Source organism: Pterocles gutturalis, unplaced genomic scaffold, assembly GCF_000699245.1.
Source record: "Pterocles gutturalis isolate BGI_N339 unplaced genomic scaffold, ASM69924v1 scaffold41139, whole genome shotgun sequence".
Taxonomy (NCBI): Eukaryota; Metazoa; Chordata; class Aves; order Pterocliformes; family Pteroclidae; genus Pterocles; species Pterocles gutturalis.
The window spans coordinates 991-18597 of NW_010132123.1; the positions used below are offsets into that span (position 1 = coordinate 991).

Here is a 17607-nt window from a genome sequence, read left to right on the forward strand (position 1 = left end):
TGCCTTGGCTAGGAATTGGCTCTGTTAAAAAAAAGTTGTATTAGCAAGCAGGACTAAAGCAATTATGCAACTGTGCAGTTGCCATCATTTCCTCCTCACCTCTTGGTTCCTTTAAGCGCAGTGTGAGACTTCCCTTTCTTGTGGTTCTGAGATGATTTTAGGTTATCTGTGCACAGTCATGCAGCTGTACTCGGGGAGTGTTACAGAGTTTTAAAGGGTAAGATGAGGATTTATTGAAAACAGGAGGAAGACCAGAAAAAGAAATTAGGGGAATGGAAACTGGAGCTGGAGGAGATAGGAGTTTAAGTCCAGCTTTTAGTAAAAGAAGAAACAAGTGACAGAAATTTCATAGGCCTTCTTTTAACTCTTTGGGTTCTGGTGTGTTTTTTATAATTTTGGATTTTTTTCCTTTGTTTTGGTATGCTTTTTTCAGTGTGCTACTGAACTGGAGTGTAGAGGTTGTACTAGAAAAAAGGGTAATCCAAAATTACCTGTCACTGTTACCTTGCTAAAGATTTATGTTTCTCCCCCACCTTCTCCTTTACTCCTCAGACTTCTGTAGTTAGGAAGAGCTGACTGCTAAAGAGAAAATGACTTCTCTAGAAAAAGGTAGGTGGTTCGCATGATATCTGAGCAGACTGGATTAAAAGTACTGTACCCTGAAGTCTAAAGACCAGTTACACTGTATGCCAGGCTCCATTTGTTTAATCTTATTCCTTTTGTGCAGCTATTAGGAAGTAGTTCTGTGACTTCATTATTGCAGTGAAAAACAGAGCTGCCTGGGTGGAACAATTAATTGAATATGTATCAAAAACCAAGTTTGTCACTTGCTGTCATCTGTCTGTACGCTTGTCTGTCAGTCGTCCTCTAGTTTTTAGAACCTGTTGGTACTGATTCAGGCAACTTGAAAGTAGGGCAATATAATGGCGCTACTACAGCGTTTTTGAAATTCATTATTTAGATAGAGGATGCAGGCTCACCTAACTGTCTGCAGGATGAGGAAAAAAAGTAGTACGTGTAGCTATGCTCTAAGAAGCTTTCTTGCTTTCACCCATTGTGAGGAAGCTTTAGTGTAGTAATATTTAATTCAGCTGAAAACTTAGTCAACTGAAGTAAAATGAATTTCAGTAAACATTACCATGCATATTGGGGAAATCAGAGCAGAATGTGGTATTACTGGGAATACCAGGGTCTATTGATTAGAAATGAAGCAGAACTGTCTTGTTGGCTTTTTTTAAACCTTCGCTTGGGCAATTAAAACACACGGTAGATAGTACTTAAAAGTCGCAAACTTCTTAGGTGTTAGTTGCTATGTAGCAAATAGCTGCTTTTCATTTAATTATCGCTTTTGAAATGCGACTGCTCTGATTCTGTCAGCTCCCAAAAACTAATTTTGTTTTTAATCAATAAGTAATATTGTCAAGAGCTTTCTCCTTACTACCTCCTTTTCATGTCTGCATCTACCTAATCTTGTATGGGAGCAGGAAATTGAGATGAATACAATTCAGATCAATGTTTGTGTCTTGTACTATTAGTATTAATGAGCAACACATGCTTGAGTAAGGACTTTTCTAACTTGCGTTTGATAATTTTTGCTGCAAACGACTATTTTACACATGCAGTTTGCAGTTAAAATCTGTAACTTTGAAGTACAGAAATTAAGTGAAGAGTTACAATGAGACTATGACAAAGGGAAAGGTGGTCAATTTTTCCTCTGCTTTTTTTAAATTTTAGTTGATGATGCCTCATCACCCATCCGTGGACCTGGAGATGGCATGGAAACAGAGCAGACAGCTGAATCAGTGGAAGCACTCACTGGAGACAACACTACAAACCACATCCACCACAGCCCACATAAAAATACAGTCTCTTCCTTGAGTCCCGGAGTTCTGCAGCTAGGGAAAGTACATGCTGATAAATCAGTGGAGATTGAAGCTATTCGTATATTAGTCCCCAAAGCAGCCATCAGCCATGTTGTTCCGACTAAAAATGCTAAGGTAGCTAAATCAGTGGGACATAAAGGAGACACGTTCCATCAGTCAGATAGAGCCACAGATCCCAAGAAAGAACAGATAGAGCTGAAAAATGCAATTGAAAAGCTCAAGAATTCTGAAAAGCGGTTGTTACAGGATAAAGAAGGCCTCTCTAATCAGCTGCGTATACAGACAGAGGTAAGAAGGGAAAGGTATTTTCTCTCACACAGCTGAGCTGCTTTGGTTTATATAAGCAGTTTGTGAATGTGACCAAAGAGAACTGCTATGACACTCTAGCCTTGAAACAAACAGTTTCCCTTTTATCAGCTAATACACAAAGTACATCTAAGTAGTCCAGTGCTGCTACTCTGACAACAGGTGAAAGTATCAAAGGCTTGAAGGTGGGAGAAACACACTAGAAGGCTGCAGGGAAATGGGTCTTTCAAGAGGAAAGATGTTACTCCTCAGCTAAATCGCTAAGTGAAAAATTTTATGCCATAGAAGGGGTGACCAGAGTTTTTTGCATAATGTAATCTGCAGATGTCTTGTCTAATCCTTTGTTATCTTACTGATTCAGGACTTGAATGCTGCTGAAACTTTGTTTTTGGTAGCAAGCTTTCATTCTTCCTCTTTGGCCTCTGTTAAAATTTAAACCAGAATGTGCTAAATGTGCATTAGTCTCAAATGCTTATGCTCACTGGAGAGAATTGTAAAGCTTAATATACTCCACATTGGATGTGTCCTGTTCTGGAAAGAGAGGGGAAATTTGTTGTTAGCAGTGTGCAACAGTTTGCACTGCATTCTGGAAGTAGGAGATGTTTCATTCTATATTGACAATTACAAGACAATCTGGTCTAATTCTAGGTGAATCGGGAGCTGAAGAAATTACTTGTTGCTTCTGTTGGGGATGATCTGCAGTATCACTTTGAACGGATGGCTCGTGAGAAAAATCAGCTAATCCTAGAAAATGAAGTCCTAGGACGGAATATGTCTCAGTTGTCTGAACAATTAGAGCGCATGTCTATACAGTGTGATGTGTGGCGAAGCAAATTTCTAGCAAGCAGGTATTCCCTCACGGAGGTGGTATAACAGCATTCTCCTTCAGTCTTTTATTACATCTGCCCATTGCAGTACCTGGGAGTGTGCCTAAATGTGCAGAAGAAAGCCACAGCAGCTGTACTAACACCTATTATGAGGTTTGAGTATACAGAAAAGGTACAAACTAAGCAAGCTCCCAGTAAATCTGAATAGTTTGCTTTTCAAAGGTAATACAGAGGGTCCTAAACCTCCTAAAATCTTAACCACAGTTCTTGTCAACATAGCAAGAGAAGTTCTTAATTCTGACAGTGTGCAGTAGAAGGTTTAAAACTGTCTCCAGAAGAGCTGTCTTGACTTGTCTTAAAGGTAATCAGCTTTCATCCCCATCCCCCAGTATACAATAATCAGTTTGTAAAGAAGTGGATTTGGTTAAGAACTGTGCTTACAGGGACTGGGAAGTAGGGAAAAAAAAGAGTAGGGGCACCTTTTAATTAAACACAGATTATGTTACTGCTCAGAACCCTACTGTTAATTCTATAAACATAGAATAATGGGTAGCAAAAGTCGGGAGCAAATCTTAAGCTGGTCTGAATGTCAAAATGTCATTTGACAATGGATTAGACTTTTTAACTTGCCAAGTGTAGTTGTTTTACCAGATATGTGAAAGGTGTTCTAGGATTTTTAATCTTTTACTGTACTTTGATATAACTAACTGAATTTTAATCATGATGCTTAACGCATATTAGTAAAACCTTGCAAAAGGTTTTACTGCTTGAAGGAAATAGTAATAGATTACAGTTAGTCTGCTGGTCTTAAGAAGTTTCCACATATTGAGTGAATGTAAGAACTTGTGACAGTCCTAGCTAGGAAAGTGTTACCACCCTAACTTGCTTCTTTAGCAGTAAGAGGAGTTCTGAGATCAGAGATGCAGGTCCCTTCTAGGAACGTCAGTGTGGTGATGTGCTTAGAGTAACACCTTTTGATATTGTAACATTCTGGTTCATTGAGATATCAGATTTCTAATTGGTGGTTGTTTAAATGTAATTCTGTTTTTTGCACTTAAAGTATCTCAGGTATTTGGAATACCTGCTTGACGGGTCTGTGCCAAGTCTCATGGTGTAGCAAAATATGACAACAGTTGTCTCATAAGCATTCAAGAGCTACAAATATCTGGCACATGTAACATCTAGTTATTGCCCCTGAAAAAGGCAAAGATGAATGCAGTCTGTAGCCATGGCGGTCATCTTTAGAAATGAATATGAAAAGATGTGATTACAGCATACTTGTGAGAACTGTGTTAGTAAAACAAAATGTATTTAGCTTTTATCTCTCAGGATTCTTGTCCACCACGGTCACTTTACCCAAGGCATTTTAAAATGTCTGTTACTGGACTTGTATTAAGTGACATAAGATTGTTTAAACACAGCAAGTCAAAACATAATCTTGCACTTGTGTTGACTGTAGTTGAACTGAAATTGCTTTTAATACATATCCTTTGTAATAAGGTTGATATAGCCCCTGTGTGGGGGAGGGGGTTGAGAACAGCAGCTTAATACTTAGTTTGAGTTGACAAATTACAGTCTGTAGTAGAATAAAGGTGACTTTCAAACTGCTCACTTACACTACTGATTGGAGATTTCTTTTGCAGGGTTATGGCTGATGAGCTAACCAATACCAGAGCAATTCTTCAGCGTCAAACCAGGGATGCACAAAGTGCAATCCAGGATTTGCTGAATGAACGTGATCAGTTCCGTCAAGAGATGATTGATACAAAGAAGTATGATTTTTCTAATCCAGACTGCCTCTGTGCCAACTTTTCATTTCTGTCAGTTTATTCTAGGCCAGAGAAGAATCAAATAACTTTCCCCTGTTCCAGTGATAGTCGTCAAAAATCAGTTATGCTGATGGATAGTACGGTCACTTTTCAGTCTCAGAGCTGAAAGAGCCAAAGTAGCATTAATTCTTTCTTCATTCCCTAGAGGTGTGAGCTCTTAGGGGTAATATACTGTAGAACTGGCCTACCTCATACCCTCAGGCTTTCTCTGTTTAATCACTTACTGTCTTGACTTCAAGTGTCTTCTGTCCTCTTCGAAACATACAGATTCTTCTACCCAGATTGACTTTTTAGTGCTTATCCTGACAGATGTCAAATAAGTTTTACCAGTGTTAAAATAATGCGTTGGTGAGGCCTTGCCTTGGAGAATAGCCTGCTTGTCTCCTTGTTTTTAAACTTTTTTTTCCATTTTTTGTTAACATTTAGCTTGTGCAGTAAGTGTTGGGAGGGGACAATTCCTGTGTGCTGACAGTATAGAGTACAAAAACTACTAATAGTGCTTTTTTCCTTTCTGCACAGGCTGCTGGAGGAGCTGATGGTGTCTCTTCAATGGGGGAGACAACAGACATACTATCCTAGTGCCCAGCCTTACACTACAACAGAGCTAGCAGCTGTGAATTGTAAGCTAGCCAAAGCTGTAAGCTCGCATCTTCTTGGAAATGTCGGTCCAAACAGTCCAAAAAAGACTTCAGCAGCTGTGGAGTTTTGCAATACCCCTGCTGAGAAAATGGCCGAAATGGTGAGAACCCTTCATACATCTCAGTCTGTCAGCACAGTGTTCTTTCCAGAAATAAACACCTTGCTTTGTGTTAACTACTTAATCTTGCCTTTTTAAAAAAACTATATGCAGAGGAAACCCACTGAATAGTGCTGTTTCCCTCATTTAAAAAAAGACAACCTCCTCAAATCCCTCCAAACAACAAAAAAACCCACAAAACCAGAAGAATAAGCAGAACAACATAAATAATATTATGATACATACTGTTTCCTTCTCTGTCCCTAGCACCAAAAATAACTGAGTCAAAATTTGTTCAGAGTTAGTGTGTCGGGGGAAGCCAACTGAAAATACTTGAGCTTAAACGCTGAGCAGGAGAAGAAACCTAGTTCAGATAGGAATAAGTCATAACATGTCAGCAGTAATTTCTGTTGCCCTAAAAATCAGTTCTGTTGAAAGTGGGTGGAAACACAGAGAAGCTATATGACTGTCTTTCAAGATACAGTTTCACTTCAAGAGGCTTGATGTTTAAATAGAAAACTAGATTAAGTTTAGTCTCTAAGCAGTCGAATAATAGTTGAGCAGCAGGAGGCTCACAGTGCTTCGTTAACTGTGTTTGGTTTTGCTCAACTCTGCTAAAAAGATTAGATTTTATTTTTTTATTCTGAATAAAATCAAACCTTGGATTTCTGATGGATGTTACTAATTTATAAACAGTACTTAATGTCTTTATATTGCGGATCTGGATAGATGAATATCTAGTTTTCAACTGGAAAAACCTCGCTTTCAAGCAGAAATCCTTCCTAGCAGTTAGAGAAGGATAAACCCCATTAACCTTAATAGATATATTTGCATTCTCAACTTTTCCATCCTTAGGTGCTACATGTCCTGGATCCAGCTGCACGTACAGAAACATCAACAGAAGTTTCTTTTCCTGAGACCTCTCCATCCTCCTTTCTTTCCACAAAGAAGAGTATCGGAAGGTTTCACCCATACACAAGATATGAAGATATAACTTTCAATTGTTGCAATCAGTGTCAAGGAGAGCTGATAGCCCTTTAAAAACAGCCAATGCACATGCACTCTTTCTGAAGAATTACACTAGTTGATGTTCATCAGCCTTCCCTGTTTCCTATTTCTTTCCATAATGGGTGGGTTTAACCTTGGAAATTATGCACTTTTTGCTTCTCTGCCTCTTGAAGTTAGGGACTGAGTGGATTTCTTTAACCTCTGGGATACTTCTGCTTTTCAGTCTGGAAAGCTACTTATTTACTTCTACAGAAGCAAGACCAAAAATGTTAAGCTGGTCCAATTTGTAGAGCATGAAGATGCCCTTGACTATTTAAGGCTTACTGTCTTGTTAGCAAATCTCAATGAGTTTCTCTTCAGAGGGAGACAAAAGCATAGCTATACCAAAGTAAATGAAGTACTGATAGGTTATATTTAAAAAGTTAAAAAAAAAAAAAGCAAGGGAAAATCGTTAGCTCCATGCTTTTTTTTTTTTCCCCAGTCTTAGACTCGGGGATAGTTCATCACCTTGGCTATGTTCAGCCTTTTAAATTTAATAATAAAAAGGAATATGTGCAATCATTCTTCATAGCTGTAAGTTCTGAAAGTAAAAGCGTATGCAGTGTTGCAGCCCTCCTGGCAAGACGGGGAAAGAGCTTGAATGAACGCTAGCTATAATATATAAATAGTAACTGCTTTAAAATGGTTTCTGGAAAACTGTACAGGGTGAGATTATTCTTGTGTTCCATAAAGCTAAAATAATGTTTCTTCCATCTATTTCATCTTCTAGAGTGAAGCTGTTGCATAGCTGATCTTCAGCACAGACAGATATACCTGCTTACATACATAGTGTTGAAACCTGACCTAGCATTAGAACTCAGTCCTTGCCCAAGGTCTTCCTGGGTGTTATGGGATGCTGAAGATAAGCACTAAGTTTGCACAAGTACCAGTAAAAATGTATTTTTTTTTTACCTGGATGGTTTTATAATATTGATGTTCAAAGAGAAATTTTAGCAGATAATCTGCTAAATACAAAGAAGCCTATTTAAATTGCAAAGGTAGAGAGGAAAGGTAGGAGGGTGCAAATATGCATTTTAATTTTTCAGTTTCACTCCCAAATTTAGCATATCTATCTAGTTTGGGTAAAGGCTTCTGAAATGGTTGCTTTTACCCAGTTTTCTTTTACTCTCATACCATGATCAGAATATGGTACACATTCTTGCTGTTCCTGGCCATGCTTTGGTTGCATGAAGAAAACTACAATAAACTTTTTGTTTGCTCTCAAGTTGCAGTTTTGGGTTTTCTCTGCAGCATAAAATTAACATAGAACTGTAAAACCCTTCACTCTACTGGTCTGAGGTAATGAACCAAGAAACGCTTATTACAATTAGGGAGATGCTATGAACCTTTGCAAACTTTCCCCCTGCATTGCTTCCTAGATACAAGAAGCATTTCTTGTCCTTGGGCAAGGAAGGAGGAAGGCACCTGTTAATCATGTTTCTTATGAGCATGTGAAAATTTCACTTCACATCTGTGCCCTTTCTCTATACTGCTAAAAGCTGCAACACAGCACCTTCTTGCCAAACACGAGTACTCTCAATATGCCTGTAAATATCTCCAGAATGGTAAGAGAAAAATACTAGTGGCAAATTTGCTTTGCATCTGCTATACTTCTGTCACAGTACTTCCAGAAAATACTCTGAATGTGGGAAAAAAAGTAAGAACAGTGCCAGATCATGGAATCTGTTGGATACATAGCTGGACAGAATGTTCTTCATCTGCTGCTAACTTTAGGATTTTGTGAGTGACTTCAGCATGTTCTCTGACAAGAGTTCATAATTTACCTGGGTAAGGTGATGTAGTTTATTATAATTAACTTAGCAAACGTGGACATGTATACAATGTACAAGGAATCCAGATTCCTTGCTATTAAGGTCATAATTCACATAACCTTTTAACTTCATTGAATATAAAACTATCAAATATGACTCACAGAAATAAGTTTCTGAAACTACTGCACGTTCACATACATGTTAGCCTTCGAGTGACCACTTTCCCTGAACCAAAATAAAATGGTCCACTGCTCTAGCCAGAACTAACAGGTGGTCAACACATCAATAGAAAGTGGTACAAGAAACAGCATTTTCCAGTAACATAACACCTTGTACAGTCTTCATCACAAGCAGCAATATATTAATATTGCAGCAAACAGCAATATTAATCCAGCAAAAATTCAACATTTTATATAATAGCCTGCATCCAGGAATTCAAGTGGAGCTGAGTATAAAGTACCTTTTAAAGACAGGAACTGTATTTGCCACCCTCGGATATAGATCTCACACTCATTTAGATTTAGTCAAACCAAGAAGATCCCTGAGTTATACATAAAAGCAGGCTTTTCAACAAAATTACAAATAAATAGGTAGTAAAATCATTGTCAGTGAAGGGAATTGTTAAACTTGCTTGAAAGCTTTAAAAATACCACAAAAAGTCAGTAGCTGTAAAGAGCAAAAGGTCAAGCCATGAAAATTAAAAGGATTGCCACCAAGAACTCGGGGGTTACATCAAACTTTCAACTGTAATGGTTTGTGAAGCGAAAGGATTTGGGCTCTGAACTAATACAATGGATGTTCTGCATCTGTTTTGCTCTTCTGGCTTCTAATCTAAGCTGCCTTAGACTCTCTTTAGAAGCTAGTTCTTCAGCTCGTTTTTCTTCTCTCTTTCTTTTTAGCCATCTGTAGAGACAAAAAAACAGGACTAGAAGTAGTGACAGTTGCAAGTGAAAGTTTTACGTCATCCATTCAAAGGAGACTTGCCCCCATTTAACCAGAGTCACCTTGTCCTGTAGGATAAACTTAGGTGTCATGGCTGAGAGTCTAAAAGCCTGCCACTCCTAAACAAGGGAGGCACTGCTTTTCCATCCCAATTCTCCTGCTTCTGCACCCACCTTTACATCTCCCCTTTTTTGTTGAGCTGATTCAACTCATGGCCTTGAGAAAAAAAAAAAAATCATTTTATTGGATTACCTTTCTGCATGGACCCAACCCTGCTCCAGAACAGGCAAAAAGGGGTAGGGGAGAAGGATCTCCCTTTTCCAGCAGAAGCACTTCACTATTTCAGTGCAGGTTCTGACAAGTAATTTCACAACAGTGAACAAACAATATCAAGGAACTGATGTATTTTTGCTACAGTGTAAGTTTATGAGGGCATATTCATACAAAAAACCCCCCCAAAACAAAACAAAAACCAAAAAAAACAAACCAATAAGGACTTCATCAGTAAAGATGAACCATAACATGACTACAGTCTTAAGTTGGTAAGACTACAAAGTTTTCAAGTATAATTCCCCAGGAATGACCCTACTCACTCTTTAAAGGCTCTGTTGCTTTCCTCTGTTCTTGGAAAAAAGGCAATTCCCTCAGCTTGGCGTCTCAAAATGTCTATCTGTTTTTTTTTCATGTGTTCTTGGTGCTTTTTTTTCAGCCATTGATTGTAGGCTTCTTCTGGATTCCTGCTCCTCTCCTATTTAAAAAAAAAAAAAAAAAAAAAAAAAAAAAAAAAAAAAAAAAAACCAAAAAAAAAAAAAACAAAACAAAACACAAAAAAACCCAGAAAACAAACATACACAAGGCTTACCATTAAATGACCTTTATATTAATCACATTATAATTTTTTGAACTCTGCTGGTATCTCCCATCCATGAAACATACTTTATAATCAAACTAAAGCATATGCTAAATTTGGCATGGAATATATACATGAGCAAGCATTCAAAGCAGTATGTTTTTAAAAATACTGCATTTAGCTTTCCAAGCCCATCATTGCAAGGCAGAGGAACTTTAGAACAGAGCATCTGAATCTTCAGGTTTTGGTCAAGTCCCATGCATTAAATGCTTGCCAACAAGTTCTGATGGCAAGGAATACACTTCAAAAGGTTTTCTGGCTGCTTGTTCACTGCATCTCATGTGATAGTATAGCTATTAAGTTTATAGCTATTATATAGTTATATATTTATAGTTTATTAAGTTGTAGCTGTTAAGTTTATAGCTATTACGCAGCTTCTACGACACAAGTCACCCTGCCAAGCAGAACAATCCCAAACATGCAAGGCAATCAAGCTCTTCACTGAAAACAATGTAACCAAAACACTTCCTATCACTGTAAATTTTCATATGCTTAGCTAAGAACACAGGCTTAGAATTTGGTTTGCCTATCTAGCCAGAGCACTGTAGATCCCAGTCTTACATTAGGGAGATCTTACTTTGCTGTTCAAGTCTTCTAGCTCCTTTGCACGACGAATTCGCTTTTCTTCTTGCACTTGTTCTTTCTTCTTCTGTAACCAAGCTTTAAAAACCATCTCATTCTCTCTTTTCTTCTGTTCTTCTTGTTCTCTCTTCCTTTCTTCTTCCTTGAATGGAATGAAGAGTGAATAAACTTAGTTTTTAAGAGAAAGATCTTAATCTGGAAAGGCCTTCATAGACAATAAATAATCCACTTGAATTACATCACAGAAGCACAAAAATACTGATGAAACAGGAATACTCAAAGACTGAATCATAGTTGATACTACTTTTAGGAAAGAAACGAGTTTGAACACTTCTGTGATTCATGTTACATTCAGATACTTTCAGTCTAACCCTTTCTGTGATTGCCTCCATTTTCATGATACATCAGGTGAAGACTTAAAATTAAGCCTGCCCAATAGCTGTGATTGGCTTAAAATCAGTTTAAACTGATCCATTTTATAAATAAATGCTACTCTCAGGCTTGATGGACCACTAAAGCCTAAAGGATATTTAACTACCTATGGACTGCAGGCACTACCTGATAAATAAGGATTTTTTTCTGGACATGAAGTTGTAATGTATTTACTTAAGGAGTACTAATAGCTTAACACTTTTTTTCCAGTTTACAAAATGAACTGGTTTTACTAATTTGATAAAAGTTTTTTGTAAATATTAATCACATTTTTAGCTAATGACAAGAATCTACAAGGAGAAGAAACGTTTTCAAATAACACTTCAGAAAGCTGATGAGGACATTTTACCAGGTTTTGATTCTCTTTGAAAAACAAGCCACAATCCCCACTCATTTCAACACTTGGAGAAATCTATTCTTCTTGTTCGTCTTCTTGTTCAATCTATTTGTCTTGTTGAACAGAATGTTCCTCCCACCTACACACAACTTTCAGACTATCCTCCAAATTTACGGTTTGTAATTTACTGAAATGAAAGAAACACCACCAAGATAAAGCAGATGGATTCCAATAATGTCAAGAAATGTTTCATGCCCGTGAAATCCATCACAAAATGGAAGAACTCCATTCAAGAGTGAAGAAAAATGGTAATACATTCTTACCTTTTCATAAGTCAGCCAACAGAGGAAGAGATTTAGCACACATTGTTAGCAAAATAACGCTGCCTACCTCCACCACTCTACCTTGTACTTTAAATATGCAGAGTATGGTGTCAAGAGATCTAGTCTGGTGTGTACAAAGGAAACACATCAGTAACTCTCTACATGTCCTACCTCTCATTACTGAGCTAAGCCTCAGCACATTTTTCAAATAAAGCAGGCTAGACCTATTGCCAGGAATAGAAAGCCACTTTGAAGCCACTTAGCCAGCTTACTTAGAACGTTATGGCACAGAAAAATGTAGATGCTTCCATGCTCTTTTTAGAGAGCAACATATATAGTAAGCTACCTTTTTGCAACTGTATCATTGTAACACAAAGTGAAGCAAAACATCTTAAGTTTTTACAATTTTTGGTAAAGATTTCTGAAGTTCCCGTTACAGATGTCAGTGGCTGACTCGCTATTAAATATTATTTTTTTTCTCAATAAGAAGCTAAGAAAGAATTAAAAGAGTGTTTTTCCTAGTAATGCATAAGATACTGATTTGTTTTTCTAAAATAGATTTTTTTTTCTTTTAAATTATTGCCCTTTATAGATACAAGAAGAATAACCTCAGTACTGGGCATATTTTCTTCTTTTTATCTTCTGTGTAGAGCCCAGGTAAAACCAAATCAGAAGGAAAAGTCGTATCCATTAACAGAAAAAGGAGAAAATACCCTACTTCACAACAAACTCACTGAGAAAACTAACAACACTCACCCACCCTTTACATGAAAAAAGTATCCAGTTATATTATCGGTCAATGTGACTTCAGCTGCATGCACCTTATGCAAGCAATAAGGCATGCCACTTTGGAAGTCAGCTGTATCTTCCATACATGTTAAACACACCGTACTTCGTTCATAGTTCTCACAGTCATTCTCCTGTGTAAATCTTATTTTATGAATGAACACTCTCCCAGATGACAACTGCCTATTACATACTTTGTGAGCACCCAAATCTGCACTGCATTCTGTGGTTAACATTAATTTCCTGCATTGCAGTGTCACCTGTGGAGATGCGATACCATGTGCTACGTTCCAGTAAACAGTGGGCCTGTAATGGAACCTAGGTAGAAAGAGAGTCAATAAGCAAAAGCAGTAAGTACAATGTAGCAGAAGGCAGCCTATTTATGAAGAATATATTAAATAATTGCTTCATTTCTCCTATAACTAAGGCATGATCCTATGCCATTCAGTGGAGTTTTTTTTCTTTAAAAGAAAGGAGTTTTGAGAGATTCTGTACAGACTCCAGAGAATAATGATACTAATAACTGTTACTGCTGCCTCTTTTGTCATGGAAAAAATACAGGATGGTCACTATGATCTACCTGTTGCCTCTATATCTTTACCTCTTTCCTCAGTTTTTCCTTCCTTTGTTCTAACTGCTTCCGCAATTCTTTTTGTCTGGGGGAAAGGCAGTAAGTGGAGCTTCTCACGGGCATATTTGCAGACTGCACTCTCTGTGGAGTCTTCTGTCTTCCCAGACCTCTTGCAGCATTGATAGCAGAATTTGGACGACGCTTAGGGTTAGATGGAGGTATAGGGAAATACACACACCCTTCTCCACCAGGAGAAAAAGAATGTGCTCCTGGTCTCACTGGAGGTACTTCCTTCATTCCAGAGACAGTGCCAAAAGGACTGTAGTGTGAAGATTTTGGAGACGTATGTTGAGTTTTAATATCAGTAAAAGAAACACTTATAGGGGGCAAAAAGCCCTGGCTTTCAATATCACATAAACTTAAGAGTTCAAACTTGCCATCTTTTTCCACTAGGATTTTACCATCCTTCTTTTCCTCATCCTTGCCAGCACGTGGTGAAAGTGATGTGCTTTCCTGTCCCATTTCATTAGAAATATGCAATCGAGATAGCTTATTTGAAACATCATCTCCTCTCACAACATCAGTTTTACAAACCTCAGCGTCTTCTAGAGGAGGAACTTCAAGATCCACCAACTTATCCTTAAATTTTAATTTCCGCTCTCTGTTCTGATCCACAGGAGCCTGATTCTCCAGCAGTTTGTTAGCTTCTTCAATCTTTTCCAAGATGTAACGCTTTATTTCTTCATGCTCTTCTTCATCCAGTTCCTGCTGGTTTTCCAGCTTGGATTCCTGGATAGAGCTTTCACTATCAGTATCAGAGACATGATCCCCCTGTTTAACATCAGACCTGGATTCCAAACTCTCTTCATTGGAGGGTCTCACTTCTGCATCTACATCTGCCTCTGAAAGCGGATCTGGATTTTCTTCCATTTCCTCACTGTCTTCCTCAAACTTGTCCACAACTTTAACAATTTGTGCTTCGACATCCTCTTCATTTTTTTCAGGATTCTAAAAAAATTAAAATAAGCTATTCTCCCAACAAAGAACAGTATCAGAGAAAGAGAAAAGAAATAGCAAGAGAGAAGAGCAGTACTAACTATCCTCATTCTAAAACAGGCTGTCAAACAGTGCATGTCATAACTAATATCTTTTTTTGGCACTAACAACCCTCTTCACATCTGCACAAAGTTTAACTAACTGTGGCTTGCACAATAAAGCCATCAGTGACAGCACAAAAACAGAACAACGTGTGTGGCACAAACACTTAAAGGAACCCAGAAGTACTTTTGAAACAAACATATTATTTTCAATGAACACCAAATTTCTTGTTTTAAGGCAATTATAACCAAACCAACCAGTTCACTGGATTATTTTTCACTGTAATTCCAAAAAACCTTCCTTGTAAAATTAAGTGAATATACCTACATATTTCAAACCATATTTAATTTTGTGCTTTTGATTCCAAATACTACTCAATTTTGTCTTCTAAATGAGACAACTAGTATTTAATTAGCAAATACCTCTCCTTCACCAAGGTTTTCTTTTTCTTCTTCATTAGTTAGCCAATCAAGGTCTTTTTCAAAATCATCTTCATATTCTCTACTTTCTGCTGAATCATCAATATCTGCTGGATCTCCTTGGTCTTCCTTTTCACTCATTTTGGTGATGTGTTAGAGCAATACTACAAAAAAAAGAGAGGGAAAAAAATGGTTTAAAACTCTAGTGACACACAAACATTGATGGAACATTAATTTCTCTTATGGCACCCACATCAAGCTTGTGGGCAGTATCAATGCAAACATGTTAGACAGTGCCACAGCACCTCAGAACTAAGGATCACTAATGGTTTATACACATGAATGGTTGTGGCATTTCCAGCTCCGACTACTAAGGGAAGATCTGAGTCAAAGCAAACTGATGCAACTTAGTGTTTTACAGTGAGTCTCTGACAGAGCTAAGACTAGAACTCATGACCTCTTAGGTGTTAGTCCCATCCTTTAACACAGAGATTGCTGGTTTATGTTTATTAGAAGTGCTACCAACTTTTGTTGCTCCCAGATGTGTTCTACATTGTTGTTTTATGATCTGCCTGGGCAACTTTCCTTCAAAGAAATCTTAACTTGTTTAAGGTTGCATTGCCAAGATGTGGGATGCACGTGTCCTAGAAGATCCATGCCATGGCTTACAGTAGATCCAATTACCAAAAAGCTTCCTAGAACGACATACTCAAATGAGAAGGACAAAGAAAATCACACAGAGACCAGTTGAGACTGCTAGGAAAAGGATTCAGTTCTGGTTTGAATTTCTGAGGACAACAATGGGAAATACTAGCCAGTTAATCAGGCTGGATATAGTCATATTAATGACAAAACTGAAGATGAGCCACTATAGGTACTGAATCTTTGGGCTGCATAGCACACAGGTGCCAACAGCTCCTGAAGGACTGCTTAAATGTCAGGTTTTGGGGGTCCACGCTGACTGCCTGCACTCCTCAGCTCAGCTTTCTCAACTTAGGGCACCTGTCTCCATCTAAAGACACAAAAGCATTAGACACATGTGGAGACACACATCAGCCTAGACAGCTGGATTCTGCTCTTTTTGCAGCTCTAGCCACTCATCATTCCTTCCCTAATTTGTTTACTACCATTTACAAAAGCAACATAGAAGAAGGAAATGTTGATTATTCAAAAGTTCCTATTCTCTTTGTACCCGTTGCTGTAGGCTGGAAGGTGCCACTTCTAAGTGTCTCTCTTGTATGACAAATCTGTGTCATTTACAACATACTAAAAGATCCCCATATGAGCCTCAGCATACAGCAACCCAATAGAGGATGTGAGAGTTAGCTCTGACCCTAGATGGCCCTGGAACTGCAAGACAGCTCTTGCTGTGTGACCATCCTGCTCTTCCAGACAAGAAGGATTGCACCTCGACTTCCCAGTCTGTCTAAGCATTTTATAATGCATTTTGTAAACACCCTTCCATCCAGAAGATGCTGCTTAAATTCCTTCAAACTTTTGTTTTAAATTCTGATGAGCACCTTGGAGTTGTCAGTTATTTACTCATTTGAATATCACTTCTTAAAACTCCATGTTTCATGCTTGACAAGAGTGCTGCTTCTTGTTAAAACCTCAAAATTTAGTTAAGAGTTATTTAAGAGGAAAGAAGGGTAATAATGGGCACTTCTGCTGCAAACTTATTTGTATGCAAACTTTATAAAAGCTCTTCTTTTTGTCTGATTCATATTTTGTTCAAGAAAATCTGGCATTTCTTTCTTCTAATTCACTTCTTTGTTGCCACCACTTGCCACGAGAATCACCCTAGATTTCCCCAAGTTTAAATTTTTAAACTTGCTCAGACTGTTGCCTTGGCTTTCCACACCATGTCTATTTCTATCATGTTTTACCTGCGCCTCTTCTCATACAACATGTAAGCATTTTTGCTGGGAAATACCCCTTCCTTCACAAATATCTTTGGTTTGGGTGGTGACATGTATCTGGGTTCTTTAGGGAGGTTACTTTGCTTTAGTACCTATTCAACACAAAAGAACAGTTTCTCTTTAGTATCTTCATCAATATGGTAAGTGGATGCAAAAACTACAAAGCTGAATTGTGCCTTTAACAACATGTTCACATCAGTCTGTGACACTCAACACAAATACTAAAAACTGTTCCATTTATTTAGGATATATATATAATAAAGGGGAGCAGCATAAAAATTAGCCTCTTCTTTTGTAACACAGAATCATAGAATCACAGAATGGTTCGGGTTGGAAGGGACCTTAAAGATCATCGAGTTCCAACCCACTGCCATGGGCAGGGACAACCCTCCACTAGACCAGGTTGCTCAAAGTAGTCACACCCCAAACATCAGACAGGCACAGCTGAAGAGATCATTTCAGCTTAGCGACCTTGCTTCAGAAATTCTGAATCAGCTCCTGTTCCATTTAGGGTCTTATGAAGAATTCAAGTGCTCTTCAGCTTTAATAAGGACCGAAAGCATTCAGAAAATCTCACGTCTTCATTTTCACTTGCTTCTCTTCTGATTTAGGGTGGGGGGGCGATGTACGCTGTGAGCCAAGTGTTCTGCATCGCTCAGCTACGCGGTGACACCCCGGCGCGGGCTGGACACAGGTACAGCAGACGGAAGGATACAGCGATGGCCCCTCGTACCCAAACATACTCGTACCCACACTCATAAACCCCAACCCAGCCCTGTCGCCGTGGGGATCGCCCAGCCCCGAATTTCCGGGCGGGCAGCTCCTGCCTACGAAGCCCAGCAAAGGGGCTCCCCGGAGCGGCCCTACCCTTACCAGCGCCCCACCGCC

General features: G+C 38.4%; 2 protein-coding genes across 2 annotated transcripts; one reads left to right on the top strand and one right to left on the bottom strand.

The window, feature by feature from the left end:
- The first annotated feature begins 554 nt into the window (after positions 1-554).
- On the top strand, positions 555-6816 carry BLZF1 (basic leucine zipper nuclear factor 1). The gene is made up of 6 exons (XM_010080801.1): positions 555-609; positions 1735-2171; positions 2838-3037; positions 4660-4788; positions 5365-5584; positions 6437-6816. Exons 1-6 carry the CDS (start codon positions 591-593, stop codon positions 6620-6622), a joined length of 1191 nt encoding a protein of 396 aa, XP_010079103.1. The 5' UTR covers positions 555-590; the 3' UTR covers positions 6623-6816.
- Positions 6817-9140: 2324 nt separating this feature from the next.
- CCDC181 (coiled-coil domain containing 181) lies at positions 9141-14941 on the bottom strand. The gene is made up of 5 exons (XM_010080802.1): positions 14804-14941; positions 13314-14291; positions 10830-10976; positions 9936-10090; positions 9141-9303 (listed from the first exon to the last, which is right to left on the bottom strand). The coding sequence occupies exons 1-5, from the start codon at positions 14939-14941 to the stop codon at positions 9141-9143; spliced, it is 1581 nt and encodes a 526-aa protein (XP_010079104.1).
- Between the last annotated feature and the right edge of the window lie 2666 nt (positions 14942-17607).

Coding starts and splice junctions, on each gene's coding strand:
- BLZF1 (XM_010080801.1), top strand. Junction 3,038..4,659: donor AGCAAATTTCTAGCAAGCAG/GTATTCCCTCAC, acceptor TTTCTTTTGCAG/GGTTATGGCTGATGAGCTAA. Junction 5,585..6,436: donor CTGAGAAAATGGCCGAAATG/GTGAGAACCCTT, acceptor TTCCATCCTTAG/GTGCTACATGTCCTGGATCC.
- CCDC181 (XM_010080802.1), bottom strand. CDS start 14,941: ATGAGTGAAAAGGAAGACCAAGGAGATCCAGCAGATATTGATGATTCA. Junction 14,292..14,803: donor AAAACCTTGGTGAAGGAGAG/GTATTTGCTAAT, acceptor TAATTTTTTTAG/AATCCTGAAAAAAATGAAGA. Junction 10,091..10,829: donor TAGAAGACTTGAACAGCAAA/GTAAGATCTCCC, acceptor TTTTTTAAATAG/GAGAGGAGCAGGAATCCAGA.